General features: G+C 43.4%; 1 protein-coding gene across 2 annotated transcripts; it reads left to right on the forward strand.

Moving 5' to 3' along the window:
* The first annotated feature begins 4,289 nt into the window (after positions 1 to 4,289).
* On the forward strand, positions 4,290 to 20,034 carry KLHDC2 (kelch domain containing 2). Of its 2 annotated transcripts, XM_005561196.4 has the most exons (13): positions 4,290 to 4,763; positions 7,711 to 7,790; positions 10,948 to 11,065; positions 14,239 to 14,354; positions 14,578 to 14,659; positions 14,821 to 14,904; positions 16,458 to 16,538; positions 16,611 to 16,669; positions 17,077 to 17,186; positions 17,588 to 17,660; positions 19,266 to 19,353; positions 19,439 to 19,491; positions 19,724 to 20,034. In XM_005561196.4, exons 1-13 carry the CDS (start codon positions 4,611 to 4,613, stop codon positions 19,845 to 19,847), a joined length of 1,221 nt encoding a protein of 406 aa, XP_005561253.1. In that variant the 5' UTR covers positions 4,290 to 4,610; the 3' UTR covers positions 19,848 to 20,034. The 2 variants fall into 2 exon arrangements, with proteins under 2 accessions (XP_005561253.1, XP_073853450.1); XM_073997349.1 differs by lacking the exons at positions 4,290 to 4,763; positions 7,711 to 7,790; positions 10,948 to 11,065 and adding an exon at positions 11,545 to 11,781.
* The last annotated feature ends 558 nt before the right edge of the window (positions 20,035 to 20,592 follow it).

The following is a 20,592-nucleotide window of genomic DNA, read 5'->3' on the forward strand; positions in this document are numbered from 1 at the left end:
ATGGGGTCTCTGAGTGGACACCCTTTTTGTTGATATTGATGCTACTCCTTTCTGTTTGTTAGTTTTCCTTCTGACAGTCACACCCCTCTGCTTCAGGTCTACTGAAGTCTACTGGAGGTCCACTCCAGATGCTGTTTGCCTGGGTGTCACCAGCAGAGGCTGCAGAACAGTAAAGATTGCTGCCTGTTCCTTCCTCTGGAAACTTCGTCCCAGACGGGCACCCGCCATATGCCAGCCAGAGCTCTCCTGTATGAGGTGTCTCCCAGTCAGGAGACACGGGGGTCAGGAACTCACTTGAGGAGGCAGTCTGTTCCCGAGCAGAGCTCAAATGCTGTGCTGGGAGATCCGCTGCTCTCTTCAGAGCCATCAGGCAAGGACCTTTAAGTCTGCTGAAGCTGTGTCCACAGCCGCCCTTTCCCCCAGGTGCTCTGTCTCAGGGAGAGGGTTTTTTTGTTTGTTTTTTGAGACGGAGTCTCGCTCTGTCACCCAGGCTGGAGTGCAGTGGCACTATCTCGGCTCACTGCAACCTCCATGTCCCGGGTTCAAGCAATTCTTCGGCCTCAGCCTCCCAAATAGCTGGGATTACAGGCGCCCACCACCACGCCCGGGTAATTTTTGTATTTTTTTAGTAGTGATGGGGTTTCACCATGTCAATCAGCTGGTCTCGAACTCCTGACCTCAAGTGATCCACCCACCTCGGCCTCCCAAAGTCCTGGGATTATAGGCATGAGACAGTGCGCCAGGCTGACTTAAGTGAAGAAAATCTGGCCTCACACAGGTACATAGTTAGAAAAGAGAGTTCCTTAAGGAGCCCCTGAAAAGATCTCCAGGTACCCACAGGGCTTGGAACTATACTTTGATACAATGAGAAACTCTGCTTATAATAAAACTAATTAATGTGTTTCAGAGACTCTTTTTGTTGTTACTGTTCTAAGTAGGATAAAAGTATGGTTTGAAACATAAATAGTAAATCAAAGTGGATATTATAGTATTTTATTAAATGGCATTTATATATGAAATATAGGCTGGGCGCGGTGGCTCACACCTGTAATCCCAGGATGTTGGGAGGCCAAGGTGGGTGGATCACGAAGTCAGGAGATTGAGACCCATCCTGGCCAACATGTTGAAACCCCATCTCTCCTAAAAATACAAAAATTAGCCAGGCAAGGTGGCGTTAGCCTGTAGTCTCAGCTACTCGGGAGGCTGAGGCAGGAGACTCACTTAAACCTGGTGGGGGCAGAAGTTGCAGTGAGCCAAGATCGTGCCACTGCACTCCAGCCTAGGTGACAGAGCGAGACTGCACCTAAAATAAATTAATAAATAAATACACACACACACATATTCAACATATCTTTGACTCTAGGTAAAGATGTATTGATTTATGCATCCAGAAATGTTTATGGTACTATATTTAGTCCCTTAGAAGCTGTGGCCCCTATGGTTCTAAGGATAGAATGTAGTGGGTAGAAACTTAGGGGATGTTAGTGATTATTATTATATTTAAAATGCCACAGGAGTGAAGCAATGATCTGATTCAAAGAGGGACTCTTTTATAAGGATTTTGAATGTATGATATTAGAAAATATTCCTCAGTCTAATCCTGATAATGGTAATCTCTTCCATTACCATGGTAACCCACTCATACCTGTGACAAATATTTTCTGAGTGCCTCTGTTGGGGAAACAGAATTAAAAACAAAATATTTTCCCAACCCAGAAAGCCTTTCCACAAAGGTAGTTGAGAAAGCGCTTTCATTTGTTGAATAAGCATTAAACCAGAATGTGATGTCCATCACAGGCAATCTGCTAAGAGATTGCAAGGACAAAGAAATCTCACCTTTTCATATAGCCAAGCAGATACAAAGCATTACATACACGGTCTCAAGAAAAACAATAACTAGTCTTCCAGTAAGAGGACTTAACAGTACCACTTGTCACACACAGTTCATCCTAGATTCACCTGATAAGGTGACTGTGTTAGCTGATTAGCTGTATTCAGAGGAAAAGCAAACTTCTCATATCTTTGACAGAAGGTGGTTTTGCAACATGCGCAAGAGGCCACTGAAGTTAAGCTCATACTTCAAGCTTAGAATTTAACAGGGGAAACTAACAATAGACAAGTAATTAATTACATGATGGTTTTAATAAGTGGTATGGAGAAGTACCAAGGATGCTAACAGCATCTAATAGGGAACCTAAAAGTAGACTGGGGCATCCAGAAAGGTTTCCCCAAGGAAGTTTCAACTGAATTGAGAGGTGAAGAATAAGTTATGGCCGAGTGCAGTGGCCCTGTAATTCCAGCACTTTGGGAGGCCGAGGTGGGAGGATCACTTGAGGTCAGGAGTTCGAGACCAGCCGGGCCAACACGGCCAAAACCCATCTCTACTAAAAATACAAAAATTAGCCGGGAGTGGTGGCAGACACCTGTAATCCCAGCTACTCGGGAGGCAGAGGCAGGAGAATCATTCGGATCTGGGAGGCGGAGGTTGCAGTGAGCGAGATCGAGCCATTGCACTCAAGCCTGGGGGACAAGAGTGAGACTGCTCTCAAATACAAAAACAAACAAACAAAAAGGTGATAGAAGGGTAATGTAGCTGTAGCTGGAAGGAGGACCCAGCCAGGAATTGAAGCTGGAAAGGCAAGCTGGGGCTGGACCATGCTGAGTCTTCTTGCACAGCACTGTGATATGAATTATTATTATTATTATTATTATTATTATTATTGAGACGGAGTTTCATTCTTGTTGCCCAGTCTGGAGTACAACCATGCCCTCTCGGTTCACTGTGACCTCCACCTCCGGGCTTCAAGAGTTTCTCCCGCCTCAGCCTCCCAAGTAACTGGGATTACAGGCACCGGCCACCCCGCCTGCGTAATTTTTTTGTATTTTTAGTAGAGAAGGGGTTTCGCCATGTTGGCCAGACTGGTCTCGAACTCCTGACCTCAGGTGATCCTCCTGTCTCAGCCTCCCAAAGTGTTGGGATTACAGGCGTGAGCCACCGCGCCCAGCCGAGATTTGAAATTTGGATTCTACTAAGGACGACGGGAGCCAGCACAAGGTTTTCAAGTGACTTGATCAGATTCCCAAGGTTGGTTCACAAGGAACTTCGATAATCGCAGTCTAGTGAGCATAATTGCACTGGGAGAAGGCACTGCTGCAAGAATCCTGTGAGCCAGACAGATGAGGGCACCAACCAGGATGGGTGGCAGATAAGGTCTTAACAGCCTCAAGGTGATTTGCTTCCTTGTTGAAGGCTTTAATTAATCCTCTTAAGTAACTTTCAAGTTCTTGAGTTCAAGTAAACACACTGGTCCACTAGGGGAGGAGTGTCAGGCTATAAACATTTTAATAATTAAAAAGAAAAGGCTTTAATTGGTCAAAGTATTCATTTTCTATGGAGTGCTCCCAACCAGAAGATGAGGGAAATGGAGATAATGAAGCACGCCCCTCCTACCAAACACGATAAATTCTAGAGGCACTGTGAGATCAGGAATTTAAGGTGTATTTTTGTCCCACCCTGTTTTACAGGTGAGGTATCAAGTACGGTAACTCGTAATTTTCTTTTGGCCCAATCGAAAGGTATCATATAAAACAAAAGAAAGCTGTGTATGCGTGAAAAGGATCCGCCTTCCTCTCTGAAGAAAAGGGTGATTACGGCTTCGGAAACGCTTTTCAACCCAACACTGCTGCCCGGCTGGCGGCAACGGCGGCGGCGGCAACGACAGATTCCTGCAGAAGCGGCGCCCGGCAGGGGCGGCGGGAGCTCGGGAGAGGCCGCCGGGGATAGGGCGGGGCCCCGCGTGAGAGCTAAGCGCCTGCCCTCGCGCCCGCAGGACAGCAGGGCCTGCATCGACTCTAAGGCGAGACCAGAAACTTGCTAGTGGAGCAATTCTGGTGCCCCTGCCAGGGCTGTGAACCCTCTGAGATCATCCCTCAATCAAACGAATAGAAATTCTCGGGAAGAAAAAAAAAAAAAATTGCAGGAATCCGGCTAAAATTCAGCAGCTTTCAGGGACCGATTCAGGGCATTATCCCTGTGGTTCCCTCGGCGAAAGGAGACTCGAAGCGCGACTGGAAGTCGCCGGGCCCCACAGAGCTGCGGTGCCCAGGCCGTAGGCTGTGGCGCGGGCGGAGGCGGCGGCGGCGGCGGCGGCGGCGGCGGCAGCGGCAGCGGGAGGACTCGGCGCTGGGGGCGCTGAGCGGCAGCCTCGCTTCCGGAGCTCGGCGGGCGGCGTCAGAGGAACGGGCGGCTTCCGGTCGGGGCGTAAACAAGGCCGTGGGCTGCAGGAGGCGGGGCGGACGGGCTGCAAGAGGGAGCCGGCCAGACCCGGATCTCTTCCCCGCCGTGCTCCGGGTCCCGGGCCCGCGCCGCCGCCGCCTGGCTCCGCTCGCGGCCCCGCTGTCTGCAGGCGTGCCCCGGCGGCGGCGGAGAGCCGTCCTCGGCCGAGGAGGCTGGTAAACGCGAGCGCAGGCGGCAAAGAGGCCTTAACGCCGTCCCTTTTGCCGCCGCCTTCTTTTTGCCGCGCGCCACTGTGCATTTCTCTCCTTTTCCTTTGTTTCTTTGGCCCCTCGCGGGTGTGGGCATTCCTGGTGAGCAAAAGTGCAGCCTCAAGATGGCTGATGGCAACGAGGATATGCGGGCGGACGACTTGCCGGGGCCAGCCTTCGAGAGCTATGAGTCCATGGAGCTCGCCTGCCCCGCCGAGCGCAGCGGCCACGTAGCCGTCAGCGACGGGCGCCACATGTTCGTCTGGGGCGGCTACAAGGTCAGTGAGTGGCCGGGCCGCGGCAGACGTCGCTCGGCTGTGACTTGGGTCTGGGTTCGCGGCCAGGCGGGGAGGCCAGAGCGGCCCGCCAAGGGCGCTCCCCGCCTCCGTCGCGCGCCCCACCTCAGACTCTGCCCGTTGGTTGGTTTTTCTTGCGCGCGGGAATCTTCCTTCTCTCGAGTCCCCCAACCCGTCTCGAACCTCCAGGGCTGCTGGCACGTCAACCTGGTGCTCACAAAGCCAACTCACTCCCACCCCCGTTGTTGCCATTGGAGCGTTATTCCGGGGAAGGCCCTGTTAATGTTGCTTGGGCGGTGCATTCGGAAGGGTTGGGGTGTGTAAGGTGACGGTGTGTGATATCACTCAGACGCGTTATCAGGACGGCCTACGAGGACTTTACCCTCTGGAGCTAGAAACCGCTGCCCACTTAACGGGGAGTCCGAGGTGTAGGAAAACTGGAATTCCAAAAGGTTACAGGAATCACCTTATTCAGCCTTCTCGCCTGTGCAAATGGCCATCATACTATTGTTTGAACCTCTCAGGACTATTTTCCTTCTGGCTTCAGCTGGGTGAAGTTTTTCAGCAGACACCCGTATTAAAGATAATGGAAAAGCTCCACCAGTAACCAAAAAATCCACAGCATCAAATGAACACAGAGTGCAGCTCTTTGACTCTCCGATCCCCTGGTTATAAACAACGTGATTAGTTAGCAGTTTAAAGCCAGTTGCCCTTCTTTACCCTGCTACCTCGGAAATCTAAAATTTTATTTGCTGGGATGGCTCTGATCCAGTCCTACCACAAAATTCCTCTTTGGTCTTGAAAATGTTCTCCGCCCTCCCTATGCCCATGCCTTGTGATTGCTTTTAGCTTATGGTACAGTTGATTTGATCATAGTTGACCATTTTTGAGACAGCTTTCAAAGATAGCTGTCCTGATACTTTAATTTGGTTTAACTGCAGAAGTAATTTTTTGCCAATCCTAATTAATCTGCAGTGTTTTTCCCAGTCTCCGGTGAATGTGGTTAGAAAATAGAAAGGGGGGCTGGGCGCGGTGGCTCACTCCTCTAATCCTAGCACTTTGGGAGGCCAAGGTAGGTGGATCACCTGAAGTCAGGAGCTGGAGACCAGTCTGGCCAACATGGTGAAACTCCGTCTTTACTAAAAATACAAAAAAAATTAGCCGGGCGTGGTGACGGGCGCCCTAATCCTGGCTACTTGGGAGGCGGAGGTTGCAGTGAGCTGAGACGGCGCCATTGCACTCCAGCCCGGGCAACAAGAAGGAAACTGTCTCAAAAATACTTTAGAAAGGGGTAGGGAATTGCAAGGAGGGGGGCAAGCATGTAGTCACCCTTATAAAAATGTAAATTAATTCCCCTGGAGAAACCTGTCAATTACACTTCTGTCTAAGCTACCTAATTCATAATTGTATTTTTAAAATGACAGCATGAAAGAATGAGACTTTGGGAGTGGGGCAGGGGAGGATTCTCAATGTGGAGTATTTCTTGTGGTGGATTTAAAAAGGCCTGGATGATTGGGACTGATTCAGGGAGAAGCACACAATCACTGAATTGGATGGTTCTGAAACAGACTGCCCTCCCCATTTATGGCTGGTGGCTGGAACTCTGAGGGTAGGCACAGAAGCCCTTGGAGACTGTTTCAAAGGCAATAAACCTTGGCTTCCTACATAGTAGGCAGTTTTCCTCCCCAGGACAGGCTGGTCACCTCTGGGTCAGCCCACTTCCAGCCTTTCCCTTCATCACCGGTGGGGTGGAAAAAGAAGTGTTTACATGGTCAACTGTTCTGTTTCTGTATGTTTATTATTCAAGCTTGCTGGACTTTGACACCCATTTTTGGCTAGCCGCAGTCGTGTACTGTATCAACATTGTTTGGAAAGTGGCTAGGGAGGGTCAAAGGCAGGGAATGTCAAGCAGTTGTTAAAGTTCAGGGAAAGGATAGAATCCTGGCGCCACCATTACTTCATAAATAACCTTGGGCAAATTACTTAAACTCTAAACTCATTTTCTCATAAAATCAGCTATTTTTTAGGGTTGTTGTAAGGATTACATAAAGCAATCCATGGATAGCTTTCAGCTGCAGCATATGGTAGGCTCAGTCTGTGTTAGGAATTAATACCTGAAGGGAAATGGAGCAGAACAAAGAACTTAAAATTCTGCATGAGGATTTAATATTTTGCATATTTGCAGTTCTGCCCTCTCTGTTGCTGCTTAGAGAATGAATAGGTGAAAGGAAGGCGTGCCTAGAAAACCACGCATCGTGTTAGTGTGGATCAGTGTGGATCAGGCAATTTCAGTAACAGCCTGCTGACGATGGCACAGGTAGTCTCCCGAAGTCTTGCAGCTGAAATTTGGTGCATGGTTCTGTTCAGGATAAAGCTGCCTTAGAGAGTTCCCAGAGATCTCTTGGCTGGGCACAATGGCTCACAGCCTGTAATCCCAGCACTTGGGGAGGCTGAGGTGGGTGGATTGCTAGAGGTCGGGAGTTTGAGACCAGCCTGGCCAACATGGTGAAACCCTGTCTCTACTAAAAATACAAAAATTAGCCAGGTGTGATGGCAAGCTATCTGTAGTCCCAGCTACTCAGGAGCTGAGGCATGAGAATTGCTTGAACCCAGGAGGTGGACGTTGCAGTGAGCCAGCAGAGATCGCGCCACTGCACTCCATCCTGAGCGATAGAGACTTGGATTAAAAAAAAAAAAAGTTCCCAGAGATCTCTTCTTGCCCTATTGTAACTGCTGTATCAAAATTCTGAATTAAGAGCTATCTATATTGAGCTTTACCTTGAGTGTGTGGCATGGGTTGGGGGGAGGATTGTGTACTATAATACCTATTTAACTTTTCATCAAATTAGTATGTCAAGATCGATTTAAAAAATACAGTAGTGCCTCTTTAAAATCAGTTTTTATATTTATAATTTTTTTTTATTTTTAGAGTAATCAAGTCAGAGGATTATATGACTTTTATCTGCCTAGAGAAGAACTATGGATCTACAACATGGAGACTGGAAGATGGTAAATATGGATATTATAAGGGGGACTAAAAAATTCAGATAAGGGCTGGGCATGGTGGCTGGCTCACGCCTATAATCCCAGCACTTTGGGAGGCCGACGCGGGCGGATCACTTGAGGTCAGGAGTTCAACACCAGCCTGGGCAACATGGTGAAACCCCATCTCTACTAAAAATACAAAAATTAGCCAGGTGTGGTGATGTGCACATGTAATTGCAGCTACTTGGGAGGCTGAGGTGAGAGAATTTCTTGAACCCGGGAGGCAGAGGTGGCAGTGAGCCAAGATTGCACCACTGCACTCCAGCCTGGGTAACAGAACAAAACTGTCTCCAAAAACAAACAAACAAATCAGATGTGGCTGCAAAGAAAAAAATGTAAAACCCATTTTAAGCTATTTATATATTCTAAAAACACTGTTCTGCTACTTTAGCTTAGCTGCTAAGCTTAATTTAGCACCTGTTCTGTAGTTACTAGATACTTCTGATAACTTAGAATAAATTTCTATCCCAAGTATCATAGTAATATTTAAAATAGATGTAGAGGCTTCAGATCTAGAATGGAAAGATAATGTTCCATTTTTTTCAAGATACTAAGTCTTCTATCTTGAATAAGGAAAGGATTTTAAATGGTTGTTAGATTTTAGATTGTATAGAATTTTATCTCCTAAAAATAAAGGTGGTATTCTATTTTAATGAGCTCTCAAAATTTGCATGCAAATCTTTTTTTTTTTTTTTGCCACAGAATCTAGTTCTCTCGCCCAGGTTGGAGTGCAGTGGCCGGATCTCAGCTCACTGCAAGCTCTGCCTCCCGGGTTTACGCCATTCTCCTGCCTCAGCCTCCCAAGTAGCTGGGACTACAGGCGCCCGCCACCTCGCCCGGCTAGTTTTTTGTATTTTTTAGTAGAGACGGGGTTTCACCGTGTTAGCCAGGATGGTCTCGATCTCCTGACCTCGTGATCCACCCCTCTCGGCCTCCCAAAGTGCTGGGATTACAGGCGTGAGCCACCGCGCTCGGCGCAAATCTTTTTAAAAAGAGTGTTGTTCTGTTTAAAAACCAAAATGACCTCCAGTTTGCCCTTTTTGAAAACTGGAGATAATCTGAAATGATCTTTTGCCAGTTTCATAGTAGTAGTAGTCAAAAGCATGTCCCTGGTAGAATTTAGGTGTTTCTCAAAATGCTGGGTTAGCCATGGTTGGGGATTTACAAAGTAGTTTTCCCCATGGTGTGCTTTGTGAGAACTTTGTGCTTTAAATATTTTACTTACTGGTAGATCTCAAAATTACCATAGTAGTCCCACTTAAGAGGCGGGATGCTGTGGCTCATGCCTGTAATCCCAGCACTTTGGGAGGCTGAGGCAGGCAGATCACCTTAGGTCAGGAGTTCAAGACCAGCCTGGCCAACACGGTGAAACCCCGTCTCTACAAAAATTAGCCAGGCATGATGGCAGGTGCCTGTAATCCCAGCTACTAGGGAGGCTGAGGCAGGAGAATCACTTGAACCCGGGAGGCAGAGGCTGCAGTGAGCCAAGATCACGGCATTGTACTCCAGCCTGGCTGATACAGTGAGACTCCATCTCAAAAAACAAAAAAGTTTAAGATTTACAAACTAGGCCGGGCACGGTGGCTCATGCCTGTAATCCCAGCACTTTGGGAGGCTGAGGCAGGTGGATCACGAGGTCAGGAGATCAAGACCATCCTGGCGAACACTGAAACCCCGTCTCAACTAAAAATACGAAAAAATTAGCTGGACGTGGTGGTGGGCGCCTGTAGTCCCAGCTACTCGGGAGGCTGAGGCAGGAGAATGGCATGAACCCAGGGGGTGGAACTTGCAGTGAGCAGAGATAGTGCCACTGCACTCCAGCCTGGGTGACAAAAAGACTCCATCTCAAAAAAAAAAAAAAAGTTACAAACTAAAAATAAGTCATGAGTATTTCTGTATATAACAAATTGGTGTTAATATGAAGCTGTTTCTTAATCCTTTTCTAGAGAATTGGGAATTTATAATTCTCTTAAAAGCGGAATGCTACATATTTTAAAAAATAATTTTTAAGGCCAGGTGTGGTGGCTCACACCTGTAATCCTAGCACTTTGGGAGGCTGAGGTGGGAGGATCACTTGAGCCCAGGAGTTCAAGACCAGCATGAGCAACACAGTGAGACCCTGTTTCTATTTAAAATTAATAACTTTTTTTTTTTTTTTTTGAGAGGGAGTCTCGCTCTGTCTGTTGCCCAGGCTGTAGTGCAGTGGCGCAATCTCGGCTCACTGCAAGCTCCGCCTCCTGGGTTCACACCATTCTCCTGCCTCAGCTTCCCTAGTAGCTGGGACTACAGGCATGTGCCACAACGCCCGGCTAATTTTTTGTATTTTTAGTAGAGATGGGGTTTCACCATGTTAACCAGAATAGTCTCGGTTTCTTGACCTTGTGATCCACCTGCCTCGGCCTCCCAAAGTGCTGCAATAACAGGCGTGAGCCACTGTGCCCAGCCAAAAATAGTAACTTTTTAAAAAGTGAGCCTTCTAAAACTTTAAGTTTAGCAAAGATAAATATTATATCTGACAGTTTTAGCAGAAGACCTTGAGTATACTGTTAGAATTTTGAATATTAGATTCCTTAGGTTGATTCAGATCAATTTTTAGATTCAGAATGAGTTAATACATACAAAGCACTCAGGAATGCCTGGCACATGGCACTTCCTGTTTGTAGTGTTACATAAAGGACTGAATCTGATGCATATGAACAGCTAAAAGGCGACTGAAGAAAAAACACTGAATTAATCTATCAGGACTGGGAATGTTGAGGTTTTCCTTCTGGGCTCCTGGCCCACCCAAAAACAAAACAACTTATGGCCATGTAAATAAATAGCAAACAATTTAGTCTGAGAAACATAAAATGGTATGCTCCTAGAATAGTAAAATATGACTTAGGCTTTCAGAATCTCTCATTATGCCTGTACAATGGGGCCAGCTGGCACTGTCTGTGGAATAGGTAAAGAGGGAAAAACACATTCCTTGAACTAAGTTTAGACCTAGAAGAGACCCTAGAGGCACTGTCTACTCTGCCTTCTCGTTTTATTCCTTTATTGTGAGGATATAAGTAGAAGAAAAATAGACTTCTGCATTTTTTCCCTTTAACTTACATACATTTAATTTATTCCCCCTTAGGAAAAAAATCAACACTGAAGGTGATGTTCCTCCTTCTATGTCAGGAAGCTGTGCTGTGTGTGTAGACAGGGTGCTGTACTTGTTTGGAGGACACCATTCAAGAGGCAATACCAATAAGGTTAGTGTTTCCAAGGATTATGGCTGGAGGCATTTTTATTCTTACTATCTTTCAAACAACTGCAAATTTCTAAGGTTAGCCCAAGACTTATTTGTGTCCCAGTTAAAAATGATTTGTACTTGATTATGATATGAATGTGCATTTTAGTATTTTGTTTGTCAATCTGTATTTACCTAGGCATTATGTAAAATCAACTTTTGCTGGTAACTTGTGTGCAGTAACTTCCTGAGTGGTTTTTCTTTGTGCTTTTTGCAGCTACTTGTTCTCTTAGAACCCTTAAATGTTAGATGAACATTAGTAATAAAATTGCAGACAAAATAAAGACAAGATGTAATGGAGGGAAGGGTAAAAATGAGCAGGCCAACCAGTCAGAAAGCCATAAGGATAAATTAAAACTGACAAAACTACATGTTAACATTCCTATAAAGTGGTGCCAAAGATACTGCTGTTCAGACTTTGCCGTATTTTGTTCCAAGTAGGAAAAAGACATCACTTCTTCTCTTTCAGACCAATAAGAGACAGATTAAGTCAATCAGAAATGATACATATGCCATGTATTAGTGCTTATTGAGTTGCCAAATAAATGAATCGATAGGAGTCTACTAAGTGGGCAACTTAGTAAGCACTTTATATGCTGAGCACTTGACTGGACACTGGAGACAGAAGAATGATACAGTTCTCACCTCTTGGAACTCATTCTAGAAGGGACACATATAGTAAGTAAATCACTGCAGTAGCATCTGCTAGAGAGATACACAGCACCTGGCATATAGAAAGTAACTCAGTAAGTATTGTTGAATCTGAAAAAGTCTTTGACATTGTGTTTGGTGGGATGAGGGAACAGAACAAGAAAAATCTTGACCGAAGAGGTGATGCTTGAACTGAATAAAAAAACTGGAAGGAGTAGCCAAGATAAAGAGATATAAGCAAATGCCTTTTTTTGGGGTGGGACGGGGTGGGGAACAGAGTCTTGCTCTGTCGCCCAGGCTGGAATGCAGTGGCACAATCTTGGCTCACTGCAACCTCCGCCTCCCAGGTTCAAGTGATTCTCGTACCTCAGCCTCCTGAGTAGCTGGGATTACCGGCATGCATCACCGTGCCCGGCTAATTTTTTTGTATTGTTAGTAGAGACAGGGTTTCACCATGCTAGCTAGGCTGGTATTGAACTCCTGACCTCAGGTCATCCACCTGCTTCGGCCTCACAAAGTGCTGGGATTACAGACGTGAGCCACCGCGCCCGGCAGCAAATGTCTTAATTATGGAAATTCCAAGTGGATGGAACATGTGGCTGAGATGGTTTCAAACTATGTTCTTAGAAACTTTAGGGATTTCAGATGCCTTGGGACACCTGTGGGAGGAGCATATGGTGTTAGGTAGGCTCCAAGCTGCCCCTTCCTCCTCCGTTTTAACATGTGTAGCTCCACTTTTGTTTGTATACATTGGGCTTTTGCTTTGTATTTTGCTTGAAGAAAGAGTTCTATGCCTGAAAGATTGTGAGGCACATCTATAGGCTATCATTGAGCCATATATATTTCAGAGCCAAGGGGGAGAACAATAACTGACACAACTTAAAAGCTTGGGACAAGCTGTGGTTTTATGGACAAGGTTTTATGGACAAGGAGACAAGCTGTGGTTTTATGGAGGTAGTTACAGAAACAATGGTAGTATGTCGAGTGGCTAGGGCTGTGTGTTTTAAGTTTGACTCAGTGGAAGCTTGAGTGTCTCAGAGAAGAAATACATATATTGTGGTCAGATATATTCAGTTGCCTGGATGTGAACCCTTTAAAGGAAAGATCCTTAATTAATTAAAGTTAATTAATTTAAGTATTGATCCTTAATCTCTTTAATCTTAAAGATTAACTCAATTAACTCTTTAATCTTAAAGAGGCACCAAGTACATATTTGTTAAATTGAATTTAAAGGTAAAATTACTAAACCTAATTTTTTTTGGGTAATACCATTCTGATACCCATAAATTAAATAACTACAATTCAGAGTCCCTATATCAGGGCCAGGTGTGGTGGCTTATGCTTACAATCCAGCACTTTGGGAGGCCCAAGTGGGCACATCACTTGAGGCCAGGAGTTTGAGACCAGCCTGGCCAACATGACAAAAACCTGTCTCTACTAAAAATACAAAAATTAGCTGGGCATGTTGGTGCATGTCTGTAATGCCAGCTACAGGAGGCAGAAATTGCAGTGAGCCAAGATCATGCCACTGCACTCCAGCCTGGGTGACAGTGAGATTCTGTCCCCACCAAAAATAATAATAATAAAATAAATATGGCTATCAGCACAGTTTTGCAATTGCAAAAATATGGAACCAGCCCAATGCCCACCAATCAACAAGTGGATAAAGAAAATGTAGTGCATACATATACCAGGGAATACTACTCTGCCATAAAAAGGAACAAAATAATGGCATTTGCAGCAACCTAGATGGAAATGGAGACCGTTATTCTAAGTGAAGTAACTCAGGAATGGAAAACCAAACACCGTATGTTCTCAGTCGTAAGTGGGAGCTAAGCTATGAGGATGCAAAGGCATAAGAATGATACAATGACTTTGGAGACTCAGAGGGAAAGGGTGATAGGTGGATGAGGGATAAAAGACTACACATTGGGTACACTGTACACTGCTTGGGTGATGAGTGCACCAAAATCGCAGAAATCACCACGAAAGACCTTAGACATGTAACCAAACACCACCTGTTCCCCAAAAACCTATTGAGATAAAAAATAAAAAAATAAAAATGGGAAAAGAAAATATATGGCTGTCTTAGCCAGGTATGGTGGTCCATGCCTGTGGTCCATCTACTTGGGAAGCTAAGGTGGGAAGATAACTAAGCCTAGGAGTTGAGATTATAGTAATCTATGATTGTGCCACTGCACTCCAGCCTGGGCAAGAGAGACCCTGTCTCTTAAAAAAAAAAATAAAGTGCGGCTATGAAAAAAAAATTAGTCGAGCTAACTGTGTGCTTAGTGACTTAGGAGATTGGTATTCAGTCACAGAGTCCTAATCTGGACTCTGAGCAGTCTGGCAGCCAGTCTGCAGTCACAATTCCAGTAGCACTGAATTAGATGGTACTCTTATCATAAATCATAGTAAAATTAAATGCTAAACTTGAATTTCTTTCATATAACCAAATCTAACGGAAACCATTGCTTCTGACAGTTCTACATGCTGGATTCAAGGTCTACAGACAGAGTGTTACAATGGGAAAGAATTGATTGCCAAGGAATTCCTCCATCATCAAAGGACAAACTTGGAGTCTGGGTATATAAAAACAAGTGAGTTGGTAGCATTACAGGTTTGGGTTTTTATGTGTAAAGTGCTTTACCATTCAAGTATCCTTAACCAGTGACCATTTGCACAGAACATACCTCATAGGGCCCATATGAAGATTAACTGAGTAAATACATGAAAGCATTTAACACAGCACTTAAGATAAAGTGCTTGTATCCTATCCTACGGGTATTTGAATTTTTAGTGTCTTGGTTTTTCATCAAACAGGTTAATATTTTTTGGAGGGTATGGATATTTGCCTGAAGATAAAGTATTGGGAACTTTTGAATTTGATGAAACATCTTTTTGGGTAAGTGAAGTTCTGTATTTGCATATGGCCTCCTTAGTATATTGAAATAATACATTTTATGTTTGCTAATAAGTTTTGTGCACTTTTCTTTGGTAATCAGGCAGGCCATCTAATTTTATAAATATCATTTGTAAAATAACTCAGATTCTTATTTTCTGTAGAATTCAAGTCATCCAAGAGGATGGAATGATCATGTACATATTTTAGATACTGAAACATTTACCTGGAGCCAGCCTATAACTACTGTGAGTTGCTAAAGAATAAAACGGGGAGGGTTGGGGTGCGGAGAGAGGTATACCAGAGTTGGAAGATACTGTAAAAGTGACAGTTCATTCTTGTTTTCTGGGGATAAGATCCATAACTTTAATGATTTCCAAGGAATCTAGAACACAGAAGTTTAATGAATGTATGAAATGACTAATGCAGCATCTATTATTTAATACTTTTTTTTTGAGACAGTTTTACACTGTTGCCTGGGCTGGAGTGCAGTGGCGGGATCTCCGCTCACTGCCACGTCTGCCTCCCGGGTTCAAGCAATTATCGTGCCTCAGCTTCCTGAGTACCTGGGATTACAGGCGCCCGCCACCAGGCCCAGCTAATTTTTTTTTTTGTGAGACGGAGTCCTGCTCTGTTGCCCAGGCTGTAGTGCAGTGGCGCGATCTCCGCTCACTGCAAGCTCCGCCGCCTTCCGGGTTAACGCCATTCTCCTGCCTCAGCCTCCAGAGTAGCTGGGACTACAGGCGCCTGCCACCACACCTGGCAAATTTTTTTGTGTTTTCAGTAGAGACGGGGTTTCACCGTGTTTGCCAGGATGGTCTCGAACTCCTGACCTCGTGATCCGCCCGCCTCGGCCTCCCAAAGTGCTGGGATTACAGGCATGAATCACCATGCCCAACCTATCTAATACATTTTACATGATAGAAGTGTTTGATTTTTTTTCAGATTTGGGGATATTTGTATTATATACTTAACAGCTATCTCTAATCCAAAGATCCAAAATGCTCCAATGAGCATTTCCTTTCAGTATCATGTTGGCACTCAAATTTTCAGATTTTGGAGCATTTCAGATTTTGGATTTTCTGATTACAGATACTCAACCTGTAATTAAATAACTCTGCACTAGATAGGAACTTGTATTACTTAAATATTAGATTTCTTTTCCCTCTGACACAGATATTATATTTCTTTTCCCTCTGACACAGATATTATATAATATGCCAGCCTTTATTTTAAAAGAGAAAAAATAAAGCAGCCTGTTATGTTAGCCAGCCCATTCAGTAGCACATCTCAAAAATAGAAAATTAAAATGCCAAGTTTTGGTAGTCAGCTTGTAGTACTGCTGTTGTCTCTAAGTCTACACTCCAACTTTTAAAAGCTCAAGTGCCTTACATATTCTTTTTTTTTTTTTTTTTTGAGACGGAGTCTCGCTTTGTCGCCCAGGCTGGAGTGCATTGGCACCATCTTGGCTCACTGCAAGCTCCGCCTCCTGGGTTCACGCTATTCTCCTGCCTCAGCCTCCGAGTAGCTGGGATTACAGGCATGCATCACCATGCCCGGCTAATTTTTTGTATTTTTAGCAGAGACGGGGTTTCACCGTGTTAGCCAGGATGGTCTCGATCTCCTGACCTCGTGATCCACCCGTCTCGGCCTCCCAAAGTGCTAGGATTACAGGCTTGAGCCACCGCGCCCGGCCAATGCCTTACATATTCTTATCCCATATCCAGAGTCGAGTCTGGTATTTTCCCTCTGTTTATAAAAAGTTCACTTATGTACTGACTTGCTTATGTGACTCTAATAGGGTAAAACACCTTCACCTCGTGCTGCCCATGCCTGTGCAACTGTCGGAAATAGAGGCTTTGTGTTTGGAGGCAGATATCGAGTAAGTATTTAAACAACTTCAATGACTTGCTTTTGAATTCTTCAAAATGATAACTTAATTATCCTTTTCTAGGATGCTAGAATGAATGATCTTCACTATCTTAATCTGGATACATGGGAGTGGAATGAATTGTAGGTATCGCTTTAGATAAGTTTTTCCAAAATTCAGATTGTTTTTACCCTATATTCCCTACTATTGATATATAATGTCCTTGCTTAACTTTTCTGTAACTATGAAATTAAATAAAACATAATTACTAGGTCCTTAAGGAATGAATTTTAGTTTTCTGTTTCCAGTTCCCGTAACTGTGTGCCTAGTACATAGCATGTGCTCAGTGTTTGTTGAAAATAAAAGGTCTGAAGTCGATTCTATCTTCAAAGAAAATATTTCAGTATAAAGCATGTAGTTTATACTAAGAAGCCTTTTTAAACTTAAGGTCTCTTTTTCCGTAACATGTACATATACATTTTAAAAGAAAACTTAAAAATACAGTAGCTGCTTCTAAATGCAGATATTGTAACTTAGCTGTTATTTTCAGAATTCCACAAGGCATATGCCCAGTTGGCCGATCTTGGCACTCACTAACACCAGTTTCTTCAGATCATCTTTTTCTCTTTGGAGGATTTACCACTGATAAACAGCCACTAAGTAAGTCCTTGAAAAATATGATAACAAAATCATCATATATCATCTATATATAATAGCTGAAAATGAGTCTATTAGAGACTTAACGAGAGGGCTTATAGGGTTGGTTGGAAGGTGTGAAATTAACTTTGATCCTGTAACATAGCTATAATTGTACTATATGGCATACTTCTGCTCAATAAAGAACCTGGAGCACTTAAGAGCCCTGCTGAAGGGCTATAACATGCAAAGGGCTTACTTTGTTAATTGCAGGAAAAAAAAAAAAAAAGAAAAGAAAATATACGCTCTGTATCTACTCATGATCTGATTTATTACCTTTCTTGCCAAAACTGTGCCCTTTAAATGTCAATGTCATATTGGTAGACTAATATACTTCATAGCTCTTTTTTCTTTGCTTTAATCAGGTGATGCCTGGACTTACTGCATCAGTAAAAATGAATGGATACAATTTAATCATCCATATACTGAAAAACCAAGGTATTTAAAGGCAATTCTTATACTGAATATGCACAAGATGTAAGAATTGAGGTTTTGGCTGCATTATATCCAGCATTCTTATTTATAAAAATCTTAGCATTCACTAAGGCTTGAAATACTTCTTAATGAAAAGAAAACCAATGTTATCCTAGTATTAAATGCTCTCCTTTCCATCATCTGTGTATGAAGAACAGGGGTGGAATTTTATTTTTGCTGCTTCCTTCCATTATAAAATTGACACATAGTTAAAATATACAATCAAGCTTTTCACTTCAATGAGTTGAACTGCATCTAAGTTTATTAAAAATGAGGGTCAGCCAGGTGTGGTGGCTCACACGGGTAATCCTAGCACTTGGGGAGGCCGAGGCAGGCAGATCACCTGAGGTCAGGAGTTCCAGCCTGGCCAACATGGTGAAACCCCATCTCTACTAAAAATACAAAATTAGCTGGGCGTGGTGGCACATGCCTGTAATCCCAACTACTTGAGAGGCTGAGGCAGGAGAATCGCCTGAACCAGGGAGGTAGAGGCTGCAGTGGGCTGAGATCGTGCCATTGTACTCCAGCTTGGGCAACAAGAGCAAAACTCTGTCTTCAAAAAAATAAAAAGGGTAGAGGTGCTGGAATGGGTAAAATTTTTAAACCTTAATCACATGGGAGGCCAGGTGCAGTGGGATTGCAGGATTACAGCTGTAATCCCAGCACTTTTGGAGGCTGAGGCAGGCAGATTGCTTGAACCCAGGGGTTCAAGACCAGCTTGGGCAACATGGCAAAACCCCATCTCTATAAAAAATAGAAAAAATTAGCTAGGTGTGGTAGTATATGCCTATAGTCCCAGCTATTCAGGAGGTAGAGGATGCAGTGAGCTGAGATTGCACCACTGCACTCCAGCCTGGGTGACAGAGAAAGACTGTCTCAAAAAAAAAACACTACATGGGGAAAAAACAAGAACTGTCCATTCGATTTACAGTAGCACTGTATAACAAAGATGAAGAAATCAAATCATCCAAAAAGAAAAGCTTATTAAACACCAATAATTTTCTCTTGTTAATCTCAAAACAAAATGCTAAAAGAAATGATACAGTCAGAATTAGTGTTCAAAGCCTGCATTTTTTCCCCAAGCCTCTAAACCAAGTATAGTCATGCCAGTAAGACTTCATTTGCACAAATGATCTCTCCATAACACTACCAGGCCTTCTGAGACTTTATAGTTTACTCAAGCAGGGCTTTCACCATCCCTCAGATGTTCTGTGTAAGGCCAGTTGGCCCTACCTATGGAAGAAGGCATATACCACTCAGCTCCCATACAACTTTTATTGCTAACAAAGACCTAGAGAACAGATCGTTCAGTTCAAACTCCTCATTGCATAAATGAGAACTGACCAGAGAGATAAAATAATATCCAGATAAAATAGATATTGATTGATCTGCTTTTGCTACTTTCCCTTAAGATTTTACTTCTAAAACAAACAAACAAAAAAAGATTTTACTTCTCGCTATGATGTTTTGGTATGAACTACCTTAAGATCTCTAGTCTTTATTTCATAGCTCAAATGACCAGCTGGCGTTCTGGGTGACTTCAAACTCAAGTTTTTGTTTTAAATGCAGGTTATGGCACACAGCTTGTGCCAGTGATGAAGGAGAAGTAATTGTTTTTGGTGGATGTGCCAACAACCTGCTTGTCCATCACAGAGCTGTAAGTATACTACCTTCATATTATTACTGAAACTTACTTGCAAAAAAAAGCATTTGCTTTTAAATGTGTTCTTCCTATGTTTCAGGCACACAGTAATGAAATACTAATATTTTCAGTTCAACCAAAATCTCTTGTACGGTAAGTTAACTTTGTACTTGGCACTTAGATTATTTAAAATTGTTTCCTAAGACTTAGCACTCTCAAAAAACCAGGTTTATGGATTATTTAGGGCAATAATAAAACTTCATTGCGATAACCAGTTCCTATGAAAATCTTTGAAGAAAGAGGGATGTTTTATGTAGTTTTTCAAGTGAATGTACTTCTAAACAGTAAAGTGAAATTACTTTTCTCTTTGCTTGTCCACTTTCAGGCTAAGCTTAGAAGCAGTCATTTGCTTTAAAGAAATGTTAGCCAACTCATGGAACTGCCTTCCAAAACACTTACTTCACAGTGTTAATCAGAGGTTTGGTAGTAACAACACTTCTGGATCTTAACGCTTCATAAATAATGCCTATGATCACCTTGCATGGACAGCAATCCTGTAAACATCACAGAGTGGCATCATTTGTATAATTATATGCATTGTTGTAGTTTGCAGCTTTTGGTTTTAATGTGCATGTGAATGGCCTAGAGAACCTATTTTTGTGTCTATAAAGTTTACAATAAATGTATTTAACACCAGTAGCTGTCCTCTATTAAAGTAAAAGAAAAGTAATGGTTGGGCTTTTTACCCTGGAGAATGGTTGTTACATTTCCTTTTCGGTAACTTCAGGATATATATCTGTAGAAACATTATACTAAATAGTCCTACCATCATCAAAATGCTGAAGTCATTTTTTAAAAACATTATAGATTTTTTTTTAATGGCAAGAGTAGTCTATAATCATGTAACCTAGTGTTGTAAATACAACATAATAAAGGGTTTTTTTTTTTTTAAACATTAATATTCACATTATGACGAGGCTGGGAAAACAAAGTGTGGAGGGACCAACAACTATGTAGTACTTTGACCTTAACGCTCCAGCGCAGCGGCTGGAGCAGGTGGTCATGCTGAATACAGGCAGGTGTTCTCCAGTCAATTACGAAGTTTTTTTTTTTTTTTTTTTTTTGAGACGGAGTCTCGCTGTGTCTCTCAGGCTGGAGTGCAGTGGTGTGATCTCGGCTCACTGCAAGCTCCGCCTCCCGGGTTCACGCCATTCTCCCGCCTCAGCCTCCCAAGTAGCTGAGACTACAGGCGCC

This window comes from Macaca fascicularis, chromosome 7 (genome assembly GCF_037993035.2).
Source record: "Macaca fascicularis isolate 582-1 chromosome 7, T2T-MFA8v1.1".
Classification (NCBI taxonomy): Eukaryota; Metazoa; Chordata; class Mammalia; order Primates; family Cercopithecidae; genus Macaca; species Macaca fascicularis.